This window comes from Salmo salar, chromosome ssa14 (assembly GCF_905237065.1).
Source record: "Salmo salar chromosome ssa14, Ssal_v3.1, whole genome shotgun sequence".
Lineage (NCBI taxonomy): Eukaryota > Metazoa > Chordata > Actinopteri > Salmoniformes > Salmonidae > Salmo > Salmo salar.
The window spans coordinates 51,114,173-51,130,433 of record NC_059455.1 but is presented as its reverse complement, the minus strand read 5'-3'; the positions used below and the strand labels follow the sequence as shown (position 1 = coordinate 51,130,433).

General features: G+C 41.4%; 1 protein-coding gene and 1 pseudogene across 1 annotated transcript; both read left to right on the top strand.

The window, feature by feature from the left end:
• The first annotated feature begins 240 nt into the window (after positions 1-240).
• On the top strand, positions 241-8,896 carry LOC106569754 (dnaJ homolog subfamily B member 4). The gene is made up of 3 exons (XM_014141342.2): positions 241-836; positions 3,164-3,759; positions 7,514-8,896. The coding sequence occupies exons 1-3, from the start codon at positions 626-628 to the stop codon at positions 7,745-7,747; spliced, it is 1,041 nt and encodes a 346-aa protein (XP_013996817.1). The 5' UTR covers positions 241-625; the 3' UTR covers positions 7,748-8,896.
• A 2,490-nt stretch (positions 8,897-11,386) lies between these two features.
• The window catches only part of LOC106569591 (PDZ domain-containing protein GIPC1-like), a 120,169-nt pseudogene continuing 115,294 nt past the window's right edge, over positions 11,387-16,261 (top strand).

The following is a 16,261-nucleotide window of genomic DNA, read 5'->3' as shown; positions in this document are numbered from 1 at the left end:
CTATTACAATGTAATTGACTAGGTTCTTTTCACTCAACTTGGGATGCCAAGTCCATATAGGTGGGTGTTTACAGGCATAAAAAAACGGAATCTTTGCACCTCAACAGATGACCCCCCCCAAAAACGGAATCTTTGCACCTCAACAGATGAATCCCCAAAAAAACAGCCAAATATGGGAAATGACGTGCTTCAGCACCGTTTAAGTTCTAGAAAGAGCCCCTGGATTCCAGCGAGCAGCGTAGAGCATGCCAGTGGGGTCGGACGTAAGAGGAGGGGAGCCACGGCTGTTTTAAAGTGTGTCTATATCGGGATGTGGATAAATATCACGGGGTCCACAACTCTGAGTAATCACTCTAAACGTAGCCAGGCTACTTAATCCATCTGTAGCTGTTCACCGTTCAACTGCCTGACTGTGTGTCCGTGTCTGGCTGGCACTGATATTACTGGTGAGAGTTGCAGAGAGAGAGGAGCGGTTAAGTTTTCCACTTGCCGCCATATCAGAGGGGTCTCTCTCTCTCTCTCTCTCTCCGGGATATATTTTCATAGCGGATTGACTGACAGGCAGCGTCCGTCAAAAACTAGCGGGTTCTCTTCTCTCCAGCGTGGGGCCCGCTTCGGGGAAACTATGGGGAAAGATTATTATAAAATCCTGGGGATAGTGAAAGGAGCGGCTGATGAGGACATTAAAAAGGCGTACAGAAAACAGGCTCTGAAATGGCACCCGGACAAAAACAAGGCGGCCAACGCCGAGGAGAAATTTAAGGAGATCGCCGAGGCATATGAAGTCCTCAGTGATCCGAAGAAAAGGGAGATATATGATCAGTATGGAGAGGAAGGTAGGATAATATCACACTCCGCATTTCATTATTGTCTTCTTCTTTTGATTACCTGGTTTTCATGTCATTTCACCCACCCCGTCGTTGAGCGCACACATCAAAATGTGCGTATAGTATAATTGGCCATTATCCAATACAGACCGACATTTTAACCACACTGGCTAGAGAAGACATCATTTCACTCTCATTTCATTTATTCGTAACATTTATCATAATAAACCAATAAGCTGTTATTTCCCTTTAGTCAGGGTGGCGTATCAGTACGCCCATTAATATGCAGACATTGCTCTTGGTTGGTCAGAAATATATAACAGCAATTCTTTCCAAATATATTATCAGATTGTATTATTATTATTACTGTCAATTACAGTAATTGCTGTTGAACATGTCAGTATCGAGCTGTTTTGCAGCCCAAGGCATTAAAACCATTTCAAAAGCAGATGAGAAAACAGCAGATTTGCCATGGTAGGAGGAATCCACTGTACACTATAGACCTGGATCAAATAATATGTACACTATAAACCTGGATCAAATACTATGTACACTACAGACCTGGATCAAATAATATGTACACTATAGACCTGGATCAAATACTATGTACACTATAGACCTGGATCAAATACTATGTACACTATAGACCTGGATCAAATAATATGTACACTATATACCTGGATCAAATAATATGTACACTATAGACCTGGATCAAATACTATGTACACTATAGACCTGGATCAAATAATATGTACACTATAGACCTGGATCAAATACTATGTACACTATAGACCTGGATCAAATAATATGTACACTATAGACCTGGATCAAATACTATGTACACTATAGACCTGGATCAAATACTATGTACACTATAGACCTGGATCAAATAATATGTACACTATAGACCTGGATCAAATACTATGTACACTATAGACCTGGATCAAATAATATGTACACTATAGACCTGGATCAAATACTATGTATGGCAAATATTCCAGCACATTGACTAAGACTATTCCATTAATCCCATTGACTAAGACTATTCCATTGGTCCCATTGACTAGGACTATTCCATTGGTCCCATTGACTAGGACTATCCCATTGGTCCCATTGACTAGGACTATCCCATTGGTCCCATTGACCAAGACTATTCCATTGGTCCCATTGACTAGGACTATTCCATTGGTCCCATTGACTAGGACTACCCCATTGGTCCCATTGACCAAGACTATCCCATTGGTCCCATTGACCAAGACTATTCCATTGGTCCCATTGAGTAGGACTATTCCATTGGTCCCATTGACCAAGACTATCCCATTGGTCCCATTGACCAAGACTATTCCATTGGTCCCATTGACTAGGACTATCCCATTGGTCCCATTGACTAGGACTATCCCATTGACTAAGACTATCCCATTGGTCCCATTGACTAGGACTATTCCATTGGTCCCATTGACTAAGACTATCCCATTGGTCCCATTGACTAGGACTATTCCATTGGTCCCATTGACTAGGACTATCCCATTGGCCCCATTGACTAAGACTACCCCATTGGTCCCATTGTAGGCAGCCGGGCAAACTCAAGTGAAGCTCAAGTTAGTGTCAAAGTAATTGCTGTAACCTACATGTATGTATTTGACCCAGGTCTAGTAGCCTATCGTACAGCGACTTATTAGCATTATCCGAATGGTTCCTGACTCGTGTCACTCAGGTCTCAAATGAGCTTATCAATACATATCAGCATTATCTATCAATACATATAAAACATTATCCATCAATACATAGATAGCATTATCTATTGTTATCGGTATTATCTATCAATGCATAGGTTATCGTCATTATCAATACATAGGTTATTAACATTATCTATCAATACATATTAACATTATCTATTGTTATCGGCATTATAAATACATACAGTATGTTATCATCATTATCTATCATTACATAGGCTATCAACATTATCTATCAATACAAAGGTTATCAACATTGTCTATCAATACAAAGGTTATCAGCATTATCTATCAATACATAGGTTATCAACATTATCTATCAATACAAAGGTTATCAACATAATCTATCAATACATACATGTAGGTTATCTGCATGATCTAATCTATCAATACATACATGTAGGTTATCAGCATTATCTGAATGATGTCGTTGTTTCCCAGCTGCTGTCACTCAGGTCTCAGTACATAATATGTTAAATGCGATGCATTATCTGAATGATGTCATTGTTTCCCAGCTGCTGTCACTCAGGTCTCAGTACATAATATGTTAAATGCAATGCATTATCTGAATGGTTGTTGACTCGTGTCATTTCCTGTCAGGTCTCAAAGGAGGTCCCAGTAGTGGTCCGGATGACCAGGGCAGCAACTTCACCTCCTACACATTCCACGGAGACCCCCACGCCACCTTCGCCACCTTCTTCGGCGGCGCCAACCCTTTCGAGATGTTCTTCGGACGCAAGGCTAACGGGCGCGGTCCGGGCGGAGACGACGAGGACATGGATGTGGACGGCAACGATCCGTTCGGCTCCTTCACCTCGTTTAATCTCAACGGGTTCCCTCGGGACCGCCACGTGGGGCTGGGCGGGCAGCAGAGGAGGAAGCAGGACCCTGCCGTTCATCACGAGCTGCGCGTATCGCTAGAGGAAGTGTTTCACGGTTGCACCAAGAGGATGAAGATCAGCAGGAAGAGGATGAACCCAGACGGACGGACCATGAGGACGGAGGATAAGATTCTCACCATAGAGATTAAGAGAGGTTGGAAGGAGGGAACCAAGATCACGTTCCCTAGAGAAGGAGACGAGTCGCCCAATACGATCCCTGCTGATATTGTGTTCGTCATTAAGGACAAGCCTCACATGCACTTTAGAAGGGAGGGGTCGGACATCGTGTATCCGGTGAAAGTTAGTCTACGACAGGTGAGATGGGTTTTTGCTTTGTGGATCTCGGTGGGCTGCCTTATCAAAGTAACAGTAAGGGGAAACACTGCCAATAGAAAGTGGTTCAATGTGGAATAACAGATTGATTTGGCTGGTTTAAATGCTGTACAACTGGACACACAGTACCAGTCAAAAGTTTGGACACACCTACTCATTCCAGGGTTTTTCTTTATTTTGACAATTTTCTACATTGTAGAATGATAGTGAAGACATCAAAACTATGAAATAGCACATATGGAATCATGTAGTAACAAAAAAAGTGTTAAACAAATCAAAATATATTTTATATTTGAGATCTTAAAAGTAGCCACCCTTTGCCTTGATGACAGCTTTTCACACTCTTGGCATTCTCTCAACTAGCTTCATGAGGTAGTCACCTGGAATGCATTTCAATTAACAGGTGTGCCTTGTTAAAAGTTAATTTGTGGAATTTATTTCCTTAATGCATTTCAGTCAATCTGTTGTTTTGTGACAAGGTATACAGAAGATAGCCCAATTTGGTAGAAGACCAAGTCCATATTAGAGGTCGACCGATTAATCGGAAAGGCCGATTAATTAGGGCCGATTTCAAGTTTTCATACCAATCGGTAATCTGTATTTTTGGACACCGATTGTGGCCGATTTATATATTTTTTTATACACCTTTATTTAACTAGTCAAGTCAGTTAAGAACAAATTCTTATTTTCAATGACGGCCCAGGAACAGTGGGTTAACTGCCTTGTTCAGGGGCAGAACAACAGATTTTTACCTTGTCAGCTTGGGGATTCGTTTTTGCAACCTTCCGGTTACTAGTCCAATGCTCTAACCACCTGCCTTACATTGCACTCCACGAGGAGACTGCGTGGCAGGCTGACTACCTGTTACGTGAGGGCAGCAAGAAGCCAAGGTAAGTTGCTAGCTAGCATTAAACATATCTTATAAAAAACTATCAATCTTAACATAATCACTAGTTAACTACACATGGTTGATGATATTACTAGTTTATCTAGCGTGTCCTGCGTTGCATATAATCGATGCGGTGCCTGTTCATTTATCATTGAATCACAGCCTACTTCGACAAACGGGTGATGATTTAACAAGCGCATTCGCGAAAAAAGCACTGTCGTTGCACCAATGTACGTAACCATAAACATCAATGCCTTTCTTAAAATCCATGCACAAGTATATATTTTTAAACCTGCATATTTAGTTAATATTGCCTGCTAACATACATTTCTTATAAATAGGGAAATTGTGTCACTTCTCTTGCGTTCCGTTTAAGCAGTCAGGGTATATGCAGCAGTTTGGGCCGCCTGGCTCGCAATGTAACAGCAATATTTAGACTTAGGGATGCCATCCGTTAGATAAAATACGGAACGGTTCCGTATTTCTCTGAAAGTGTTCATTCAGTATTGTTGTAATTGTCATTATTACCAATAAAATAAAAAATCATCCGATTAAATATCGTCCTTTTTTGGTCCTCCAATAATCGGTATCGGCGGCGAAAAATTATAATCGGTCGACCTCTAGTCCATATTATGGTAAGAACAGCTCAAATAAGCGAAGAGAAACGACAGTCCATCATTACTTTAAGACATGAAGGTCAGTCAATCCGTAAAACTTTAAGAACTTTGAACGTTTCTTCAAGTGCAGTCGCAAAAACCATCAAGCTCTATGATGAACTGGCTCTCATGAGGACCGCCACAGGAAAGGAAGACCCAGATTTACCTCTGCTGCAGAGGATAAGTTCATTATATTTAACTGCACCTCGAGGCTGTATAAGAGCTATTTGACCAAGAAGGAGAGTGATGGAGTGCTGCATCAGATGACCTGGCCTCCACAATCACCCGACCTCAACCCAATTGAGATGGTTTGGGATGAGTTGGACCACAGAGTGAAGGAAAAGCTGCCAACAAGTGCTCAGCATATGGGGGAACTCCTTCAAGACTGTTGGAAAAGCATTCCAGGTGAAGGTGGTTGAGAGAATGCCAAGAGTGTGCAAAGCTGTCAACAAGGCAAAGGGTGGCTAATTGGAAGAATTGTGAGTATAAAATATATATTTACTACATGATGTAACCAAAAAATTTGTTATTTCATAGTTTTGATGTCTTCACTATTATTCTACAATGTATATAAAGGTTAAATAAAAATAAAACATTTGTAAATAAGAATTTGTTCTTAACTGACTTGCTTAGTTAAATAAAGGTTACATAAAAAAAAAAAAAGACAGGATTGTGTAGAGGCACAGATCTGGGGAAGGGTACCAAAACATTTCTGCAGCATTGAAGTTCCCCAATAACACAGTTGCCTCCATCATTCTTAAATGGAAGAAGTTTGGAACCACCAAGACTCTTCCTCGAGCTGGCCGACCGGCCAAACTGAGCAATCGGGGGAGAAGGGCCTTGGTCAGGGAGGTGACCAAGAACCCGATTTGTCACTCTGACAGAGTTCCTCTGTGGAGAAGGGAGAACCTTCCAGAAGGACAACCATCTCTGCAGCACTCTACCAATCAGGCCTTTATGGTAGAGTGGCCAGACGGAAGCCACTCCTCAGTAAAAGGCACATGACAGTCCGCTTGGAGTTTGACAAAAGGCACCTAAAGGACTCTCAGACCATGAGAAACAAGATTCTCTGGTCTGATGAAAACAAAGTTTGAACTCTGTGGCCTGAATGCCAAGCGTCACGTCTGGAGCAAACCTGGCACCATCCCTATGGTGAAGCATGGTGGTGGCAGCATCATGCTGTGGGGATGTTATTCAGCGGCAGGGACTGGGAGACTAGTCAGGATCGAGGGAAAGATCCTTAAAGAAAACCTGCTCAGGACCTCAAGACTGTGGCGACGGTTCACTTTCCAACAGGACAACGACTCTAAGCACACAGCCAAGACAATGCAGGAGTGGCTTCGGGACAAGTCTCTGAATGTCCTTGAGTGGATCAGCCAGAGCCCGGACTTGAACCCGATCAAACATCTCTGGAGAGACCTGAAAATAGCTGTGCAGCGACGCTCCCCATCCAACCTGACAGAGCTTGAGAGGATCTGAATAGAAGGGGAGAAACTTCCCAAATACAGGTGTGCCAAGCTTGTATCGTCACACGAAGAATACTCAAGGCTGTAATCGCTGCCACAGTTGTTTCAACAAAGTACTGAGTAAAGGGTCTGAATACTTATGTAAATGTGATTTTTGTTTTTGTTTTATAAATTTGCTAAAATTTCTAAACATCTGTCTTTGCTTTGTCATTATGGGGTACTGTGTGTAGATTCTCTCTCTATCTCCTCTTCTCCCCTCTCTGTCTCCTCTTCTCCCCTCTCTCTCTCTCTCTCTCTTTCTCTCTCCTTTTCTCCTTTCTCTCCTCCTCTCCTCTTCTTCTTCTCTGTCTCCTCTCTCTCTTCTTCTTCTTCTCACTCTCCTCTTCTCTTGTTATTCATGTATTGAAAATAGCTTCACCTTAAATCACAGCCTTGCTAATCAGTAATGGAGCATAGTTTCTGCTTGAAGGAAAAGTCCTATGTTAGCAAAGCACCAAACCAGAAAAACACATGTTCAATCTGTCAAGGAAATCAAACCACCAATCTGGAGACGATTCCAGACTAATAATAGCTATAATATCTAGTTACAGTATCTTGTGGTTTGTGTGCACGCGTGTGTGTGTGTGCGTTGGTGTCGTGCGTGTGTGTGTCTGAGTCTCTGTCTGTGTGTTGTCCACTCTGTCAACATGTCACTGACTATGTACCCTCTCTTTTACCTCTTCTAGTCGTTGTGTGGTTGCTCGGTGACGGTGTCTACAATAGATGGGAAGACGTGTAACATGAAGATCACGGATGTGATAAAGCCAGGCATGAGACAGACTGTAGCAGGACAGGGCCTTCCCTTACCCAAGAACCCCGAGCAGAGAGGGGACCTGGTGGTGGAGTTTGACGTGAACTTTCCTGAGAGTCTCCCCAGCAACGCCAAGGATGTCCTGAAGAGGCATTTACCTGCTTCCTAGAAGAACAGACACACAGAGAGACAGAAAGACAGACACACACAGAGAGACAGACACACACAGGGAGACAGAGAAACACACAGACAGACAGACAGACAGACAGACAGACAGACAGACAGACAGACAGACTTTCAACCTCCTCTCTCTCCTCTCCTCCTCTCTCTCTCACCCTCCTCTCTTCTCTCTCTCTCTCTCTCCTCTCTCTCCTCTCTCTCTCCTCTCTCTCATCCTCCTCTCTCCTCTCTCTCTCCTCTCTCTCTCATCCTCCTGTCTCTGTCCTCTCTCTCTCATCCTCTCTCTCTCCTCTCTCTCTCATCCTCCTCTCTCCTCACACATGAGGACAATGATGACTGTTCACAGATCGAGGCCCTTTCTAAAGAATGTGCAATGTATATTTTTTATCTGTTGGGTGTTTTGTCTAAATACCACGCATGCTGCGAAGTTGATATACGTGGAAGTAAATGTGTTGATATTTGACAGTAAACATTTGATTATTTGGGTCCTTCCCACATTCACCTCATGTTCCTTTCTGTTATGTTTCATTTGATTTGGTGTGTGTCCCAAATGGAACCCTATTCTGTTCATATCCTCATAGGACTCTGGTCTAAAGTAGTGCACTATATATAGGGAATAGGGCCCCATAGGACTCTGGTCTAAAGTAGTGCACTATGTAGGGAATAGGGCCCCATAGGACTCTGGTCTAAAGTAGTGCACTATATAGGGAATAGGGCCCCATAGGACTCTGGTCTAAAGTAGTGCACTATATAGGGAATAGGGTTCCATAGGGCTCTGATCTAAAGTAGTGCACTATGTAGGGAATAGGGCCCCATAAGACTCTGGTCTAAAGTAGTGCACTATATAGGGAATAGGGTGCCCTTTGGGACTAGACATAGTGTGTGCCACGGAATGTAACATTGATTATATACTATATAATGTAACACAAGACAAGGATGTAGAGATCTGAGGACCAATGGGGTTTGTTCAGGAAGCAACTTGACTTGGTTTTATACTGGCCCCATTGTTCTGGAGAAGATTCACATTAAATGTCCTGAGCATTTGAAACAAAGTACTGTACATATTTTCATAATAAACATTTGTAACTCTGAAAGGCATACAGTACTTTACAAATAAAACATTTGGAAATCTCGTTTACACCATGGAAAGAGCCCCAATCATTTCAACACAAAACTACGATGATATTTATCTTCAGGTTCTGTAACTACACTGTCTAAAGTATAATATCATGTCAAAACAGCCCTGTACAGGTCATGAGGAAATACATATAGTCTGTCTGTCTGCCTGTCTGCCTGTCTGTCTGTCTGTGTCCACAGCTGCAGTAACCAACGACTGGTTGGCTGTTACTAACACATAAACAGTGTAACTAACACAGAGACGACCTTTCAACGTTCCCCCAGGAGACACCACATCACTCAGACAGATTTATAGGAGCTAAGTGTAGTTAACTGATTCCCTATATAGTGCACCCTATTCCCTATATAGTGCACACTATTCCCTATATAGTGCACCCTATTCCCTATATAGTGCACACTATTTCCTATATAGTGCACCCTATTCCCTATTTAGTGCACACTATTCCCTATTTAGTGCACCCTATTCCCTATATAGTGCACACTATTTCCTATATAGTGCACCCTATTCCCTATTTAGTGCACACTATTCCCTATATAGTGCACCCTATTCCCTATATAGTGCACACTATTCCCTATATAGTGCACACTATTCCCTATATAGTGCACCCTATTCCCTATATAGTGCACACTATTCCCTATATAGTGCACCCTATTCCCTATATAGTGCACACTATTCCCTATATAGTGCACCCTATTCCCTATATTGTGCACCCTATTCCCTATATAGTGCACCCTAGTCCCTATATAGTGCACACTATTCCCTATATAGTGCACACTATTCCCTATATAGTGCACCCTATTCCCTATATAATGCACCCTATTCCCTATATAGTGCACCCTATTCCCTATATAGTGCACCCTATTCCCTATATAATGCACCCTATTCCCTATATAGTGCACTCTATTCCCTATATAATGCACCCTATTCCCTTTATAGTGCACTCTATTCCCTATATAGTGCACCCGATTCCCTATATAGTGCACCCGATTCCCTATATAATGCACCCGATTCCCTATATAGTGCACCCTATTCCCTATATAATGCACCCTATTCCCTTTATAGTGCACTCTATTCCCTATATAGTGCACCCGATTCCCTATATAATGCACCCGATTCCCTATATAGTGCACCCTATTCCCTATATATAGTGCACCATATTCCCTATATAGTGCACTCTATTCCCTATATAGTGCACCCTATTACCTATATAGTGCACCCTATTCCCTATATATAGTGCACCATATTCCCTATATAGTGCACTCTATTCCCTATATAGTGCACCCTATTACCTATATAGTGCACCCGATTCCCTATATAATGCACCCTATTCCCTATATAGTGCACCCGATTCCCTATATAATGCACCCTATTCCCTATATAGTGCACCCGATTCCCTATATAATGCACCCGATTCCCTATATAATGCACCCTATTCCCTATATAGTGCACCCTATTCCCTATATATAGTGCACCCTATTCCCTATATAGTGCACTCTATTCCCTATATAGTGCACCCTATTCCCTATATATAGTGCACCCTATACCCTATATAGTGCACCCTATTCCCTATATAGTGCACCCTATTCCCTATATAGTGCACCCTATTCCCTATATATAGTGCACCCTATTCCCTATATAGTGCACTCTATTCCCTATATAGTGCACCCTATTCCCTATATATAGTGCACCCTATTCCCTATATAGTGCACTCTATTCCCTATATAGTGCACCCTATTCCCTATATAATGCACCCTATTCCCTATATATAGTGCACCCTATTCCCTATATAGTGCACTCTATTCCCTATATAGTGCACCCTATTCCCTATATAATGCACCCTATTCCCTATATAATGCACCCTATTCCCTATATAGTGCACCCTATTCCCTACATAGTGCACACTATTCCCTATATAATGCCCCCTATTCCCTATATAGTGCACCCTATTCCCTATATAGTGCACCCTATTCCCTATATAATGTACCCTATTCCCTATATAGTGCACCCTATTCCCTATATAGTGCACCCTATTCCCTATATAGAGTCCCAGATGCAGAAACTGGTGGCAGATGGTTGGAGTCTTACAATGTTTATTAATCCAAAGGGGAAGGCAAGAGAACGGTCGTGGACAGGCAAAAAGGCCAAAACCAGATTAATTGACATTATTAATTTGAAGGATTTGCTAATACAACAATAGATATAATTATAGGGTGAGGGAAGTTAAAATCAATAAATTCAACAAAGTGAACTGTACGCAGCAGTGGTAACAGTTGTAAGCGCTTATAGTAACAAAATGTGTACTCTGTATGTCCTTTTGGATGCGTGTTGTTTCGAGTGAAGAAGACGGGCAGGCAGGCAGGTCTATGGCGCAGAGATACACCGCCAGGTCTCCTGCCCCCAGCCAAGCCTCCTTTCCCCGCACAGCAGACTGAAACAGAGTCGCTGTTGTTCTCCGCGGAGCAGCCTGTGTATTTTATATAGCCCGGTGGACATCACGCCACACGTCCGTCACCAACCTGTTGAATATGACCTACTGTTTAATGATCAAGTCAGGTTGGGTTGACAAGTTGATCATTAAACTCGCTGTCGAAGAACAAAGTCGAACCTGGAGAAAAGGACAGTCAGTCAGTCGAGTTTAGTCGAGGTAAAGGCGGAAGGAAGGAGGATTTGTGGAAGAGGTAACCACACCAATGTTCTAGCCGGAACAGACAGTTCACCGGATTTATCAACCGAGCAAAAACAGATTTATTAACAACACCACACGATGCCTTTAGGACTGAGACGAAAGAAGAACAAGTCGAGAGAGAGCTCGAACCTGGTAGAGAATGAGGAGGTCGGTGGACACGCCGCGGGCAGCTCCGTGAAGTCGACAGTAAACGAAGAGGGGCTCCCACCACCACCTGCTAACTTGCGGCCCAAACTAGTGTTCCACACTCAGCTCGCCCACGGCAGCCCCACCGGAAGGATCGATGGATTTAATAACGTTAAAGAACTCTACGGGAAAATAGCTGAGACGTTCAATTGAAGTCCACCAGAGGTAGGTTTAAAAAAAAAAAAAAAAATTACAGCTTTTGTAGTTTTAGACCAGTGGTCACCTACCTTTTCTATGTCATGGTCCCTTTCTGAGTTCAAATACAAGCTGAGATCTACCGCTCACATTGTTTTTAAAAACATGACTTAAAAAAACGTCAAAAGCCTATGCAACATTCACCAATGAAACCAGTTCTGTAGCAGTGAGGTTTGTGCAGCAGGCTATAAGCCCAGTACATTATCACTGCATATTGGCTATGCTTGAATTTTTCTTCTCAGACCATTTTGAAATGATATTTTAGAAAATGTAGGTATATGATCAAACTTTAGTCTTCCAGCTGGTGGCGAAACTCAAGTCGAACTGCATTATTTCTGCCACATGCACCAATTCATGTTGTTACTCCTATGACCAGAGAAAGTCCAATATTAATCGATATTAAAAAAAGACACTCCAATAATAATAACAAAACAATCTTATCGGAACAGTGGCCAGCGGTATGATAGATACTTGACTTGCTCTCTGGGCCTGTCTAGTAGGCGGAGGGTCTACCTTCAGACTAGTCAAATGTTTCAAAACGGGAACGCTTGGCCTGCTAAATCAAGTGCACCTACCCTCAACAGCCAACACGAATAATACAAATAAGACGCTTTATCGTTTTTTGGTTTTTTTTTTTCTTCAAAAATGTTTGGTGATCGACTAGAATGCCTTGGAGACCGACCAGTCGATTGCCTTGGAGACCGACCAGTCGATTCCCTTGGAGACCGACCAGTCGATTCCCTTGGAGACTGACCAGTCGATTGCCTTGGAGACCGACCAGTCGATTGCCTTGGAGACCGACCAGTCGATTGCGATCGACCGGTTGGTGACCACTGTTCTAGACAGATAAAAACAAATGCCAGGCGAGTGGTGTAGCCAGTTTAGTGGCCAGCCGGTGCAATGTTCGAGCAGGGCCAGAACCCCCCACCCTTCACGCTATATTTAATTAATCGTTCCACCCATGAGGTCAAAAGAGGGCAATTTGGTCATTTGACTGCAGGAAAGGGCAACGCAATAAGGCTCGAGGGAGTATGGTATATGGTCAATATACCACGGCTAAGGGCTGTGACTTTAAATCATATTTCTCTCAAAATTGTGATTCACCATGGTCACAACCATAAACTGTCAACTCTACCTGCCTGATAGATTAATATACTGTTGAATAGGAATTTTGGTTTAAATATGTTACATTTAATTAGGTTTTAGAGTCTTAATTAAAGCATGTGAGGAGAAACAGGTTTGTTTTTTAATGTCAACTCCGTCAGGTTTGTTTTTTAATGTCAACTCCGTCAGGTTTGTTTTTAATGTCAACTCCGTCAGGTTTGTTTTTAATGTCAACTCCGTCAGGTTTGTTTTTTAATGTCAACTCCGTCAGGTTTGTTTTTTAATGTCAACTCCGTCAGGTTTTTTTTTAATGTCAACTCCGTCAGGTTTGTTTTTTAATGTCAACTCCGTCAGGTTTGTTTTTAATGTCAACTCCGTCAGGTTTGTTTTTAATGTCAACTCCATCAGGTTTGTTTTTAATGTCAACTCCGTCAGGTTTGTTTTTAATGTCAACTCCGTCAGGTTTGTTTTTAATGTCAACTCCGTCAGGTTTGTTTTTAATGTCAACTCCGTCAGGTTTGTTTTTAATGTCAACTCCGTCAGGTTTGTTTTTAATGTCAACTCCGTCAGGTTTGTTTTTTAATGTCAACTCCGTCAGGTTTGTTTTTAATGTCAACTCCGTCAGGTTTGTTTTTTAATGTCAATTCCGTCAGGTTTTTTTTTTTTAATGTCAACTCCGTCAGGTTTGTTTTTTAATGTCAACTCCGTCAGGTTTGTTTTTTAATGTCAACTCAGTCAGGTTTGTTTTTTAATGTCAACTCCGTCAGGTTTGTTTTTTAAGGTCAACTCCGTCAGTGTGCTGACACATCTGATTGAATGGTTGTGTTTTTATTGGGGATTTTCAAATTAATAATTTTTTTGATTTTACAAATGTTTGTATTGAATTTTTATTTTTAGAGGCAAAAATATGTCTGTTTTGAGTATCTGTTATCTACTCCGTCACTAATGGAGTCAATCATTGTTTTTTTGTCAATATTTGGAAAAAATGTGTAATCACTGTTCTGCTTAAACAACGGAAATATTTACTGTGCTAGGCCTAATGTTTACTTTATAAATATTTAATGTTCTAAATCTAAAACATGCTAACGTGCCAAAATGCTAACGCTAACGAATTTCATCGTGCTACAAAACAAAGCAAAAAATACGTTTGGAGATTAGTATTACATATTTGAATAATCTAATATTAGAATGAAACAATCAAGGCCTTTAAACACTTGTTGGACAATAACTGTACAATTTACATTCCTTTTATGGTGTTGGACGAAGTTGAGATAAATCCAGATAGCTGCATTTTATGGGGAAAAGAGATGTATTAAATTAGGGGGTTATTCAAGATAAATATTTGTGGAAAGAAAGTTGAAATTGTCCCATCTTTTAAGAATTCCTGAGGTTTAAAACAGGACATTTTTCTCTCAGCCTCATGGCAAAATGTGTATTATAAACCAGGTGGTTCGAGCCCTGAATGCCGATTGGCTGAATGCCGTGGTATATCAGACCAAAAAAAAAAAGTACATTTTACTGTTCTAACTACGTTGGTAACCAGTTTATCATAGCAATAAGGCACCACGGGGGTATTTGGTATATAGCCACTATATTGCGGCTAAGGGGCAGTATCCAGGCACTCTGTGTTGCATCATGCATAAGAACAGCCCTTAGCCGTGGTATATTGGCCATATACCATACTCCCTCGAGCCTTATTGCGTAGCCCTTTCCTGCAGTCAAATGACTGCAAACCCCTAAGTAGATACATGTAAGAATCACCTTTGGCAGCGATTACAGCTGTTGAGTCTTTCTGGGTGAGTCTCTAAGAGCTTTGCACACCTGGATTGTGTGACATTTGCTCATTATTCTTTTCAAAATTCTTCAAACTCAGTCAAATTGGTTGTGGATCATTGCTAGACAACTACTTTCAGATCTTGCCATAGATTTCCAAGTAGATTTAAGTCAAAACTGTAACTCGGCCACTCAGGAACATTCACTGTCTTCTTGGTAAACAACTCCAGTGTAGATTTGGCCTTGTGTTTTAGGTTATTATCCTGCTGAAAGGTGAATTTGTCTCACAGTGTCTGGTGGAAAGCAGACTGAACCAGGTTTTCCTCTAGGATTTTTTTCTGTGCTGAGCTCCATTCCATTTCTTTTTATCCTGAAAAACTCCTTAGTCCTTAACGATGACAAGCATACCCATAACATGATGCAGCCACCACTATGCTTGAACATATGGGGAAAAGTTGTGCTCTGTAATGTGTTCTATTGGATTTGCCCCGAACACAATACTTTGTTTTCAAGACAAAAAGTTAATTGCTTTGACACATTTTTTGCAGTATTACTTTAGTGCCTTGTTGCAAGCATGTTTTAGAATATTTTTTATTCTGTACAGCCTTCCTTCTTTTCACTCTGTCATTTAGGTTAGTATTGTGGAGTAACTACAATGTTGTTGATCATCCTCAGTTTTCTCCTATCACAGCCATTATTAAACTCAGTAACTGTTTTAAAGTCACCATTGGCCTCATGGTGAAATCCCTGACCGGTTTCCTTCCTCTCCGGCAACTGAGTTAGAAAGGACACCTGTATCTTTGTAGTGACTGGGTGTATTGATACACCATCAGAAGTGTATTTAATAACTTCACCATGCTCAATGTTTACTTTTTCTATATTTACCAATCTACCAATAGGTGTCATTATTTGTGAGGCATTGGAAAACCTCCCTGGTCGTTGTGGTTGAATCAATGTTTGACATTTTCTGCTCAACAAGGACCTTACAGATAATTTTATGTGTGGGGTACAGAGATGAGGTAATCATTCAACAATCATGTTAAACAATATTAGTCCATGCAACTTATTATGTGACTTGTTAAGCACATCTTTACTCCTGAACTTATTGAGGCTAGTCATAACAAAGGAGTTGGTTGAATACTGATTGATTCAAGACATTTCAACTTTTCATTTTGAATTAATTTGTAAACATTTCTGAAAACATAATTCCATTTTGACATTATGGGGTATTGTGTTTGTAGGCCAGTAGCATAAAATGTCAATTTAATACATTTTAAATTCAGGCTGTAACACAACAAAATGTGGGGAAAGTCTGGCTCGCAGTCGGAATTCATCTGGAGGTGTTCATGTCATCTCAATTCATCCCAAAGGTGTTCGATGGGGTTGAGGTCAAGGCTCTGTGCAGGCCAGTCAAGTTCTTC

What these genes read in the sequence shown, in the direction of transcription:
- LOC106569754 (XM_014141342.2), top strand. Translation starts at nt 626, where the DNA reads ATGGGGAAAGATTATTATAAAATCCTGGGGATAGTGAAAGGAGCGGCT. An exon ending in TGATCAGTATGGAGAGGAAG is followed by an intron (nt 837 to 3,163) that starts GTAGGATAATAT and finishes ATTTCCTGTCAG; the next exon opens with GTCTCAAAGGAGGTCCCAGT. An exon ending in TGAAAGTTAGTCTACGACAG is followed by an intron (nt 3,760 to 7,513) that starts GTGAGATGGGTT and finishes TACCTCTTCTAG; the next exon opens with TCGTTGTGTGGTTGCTCGGT.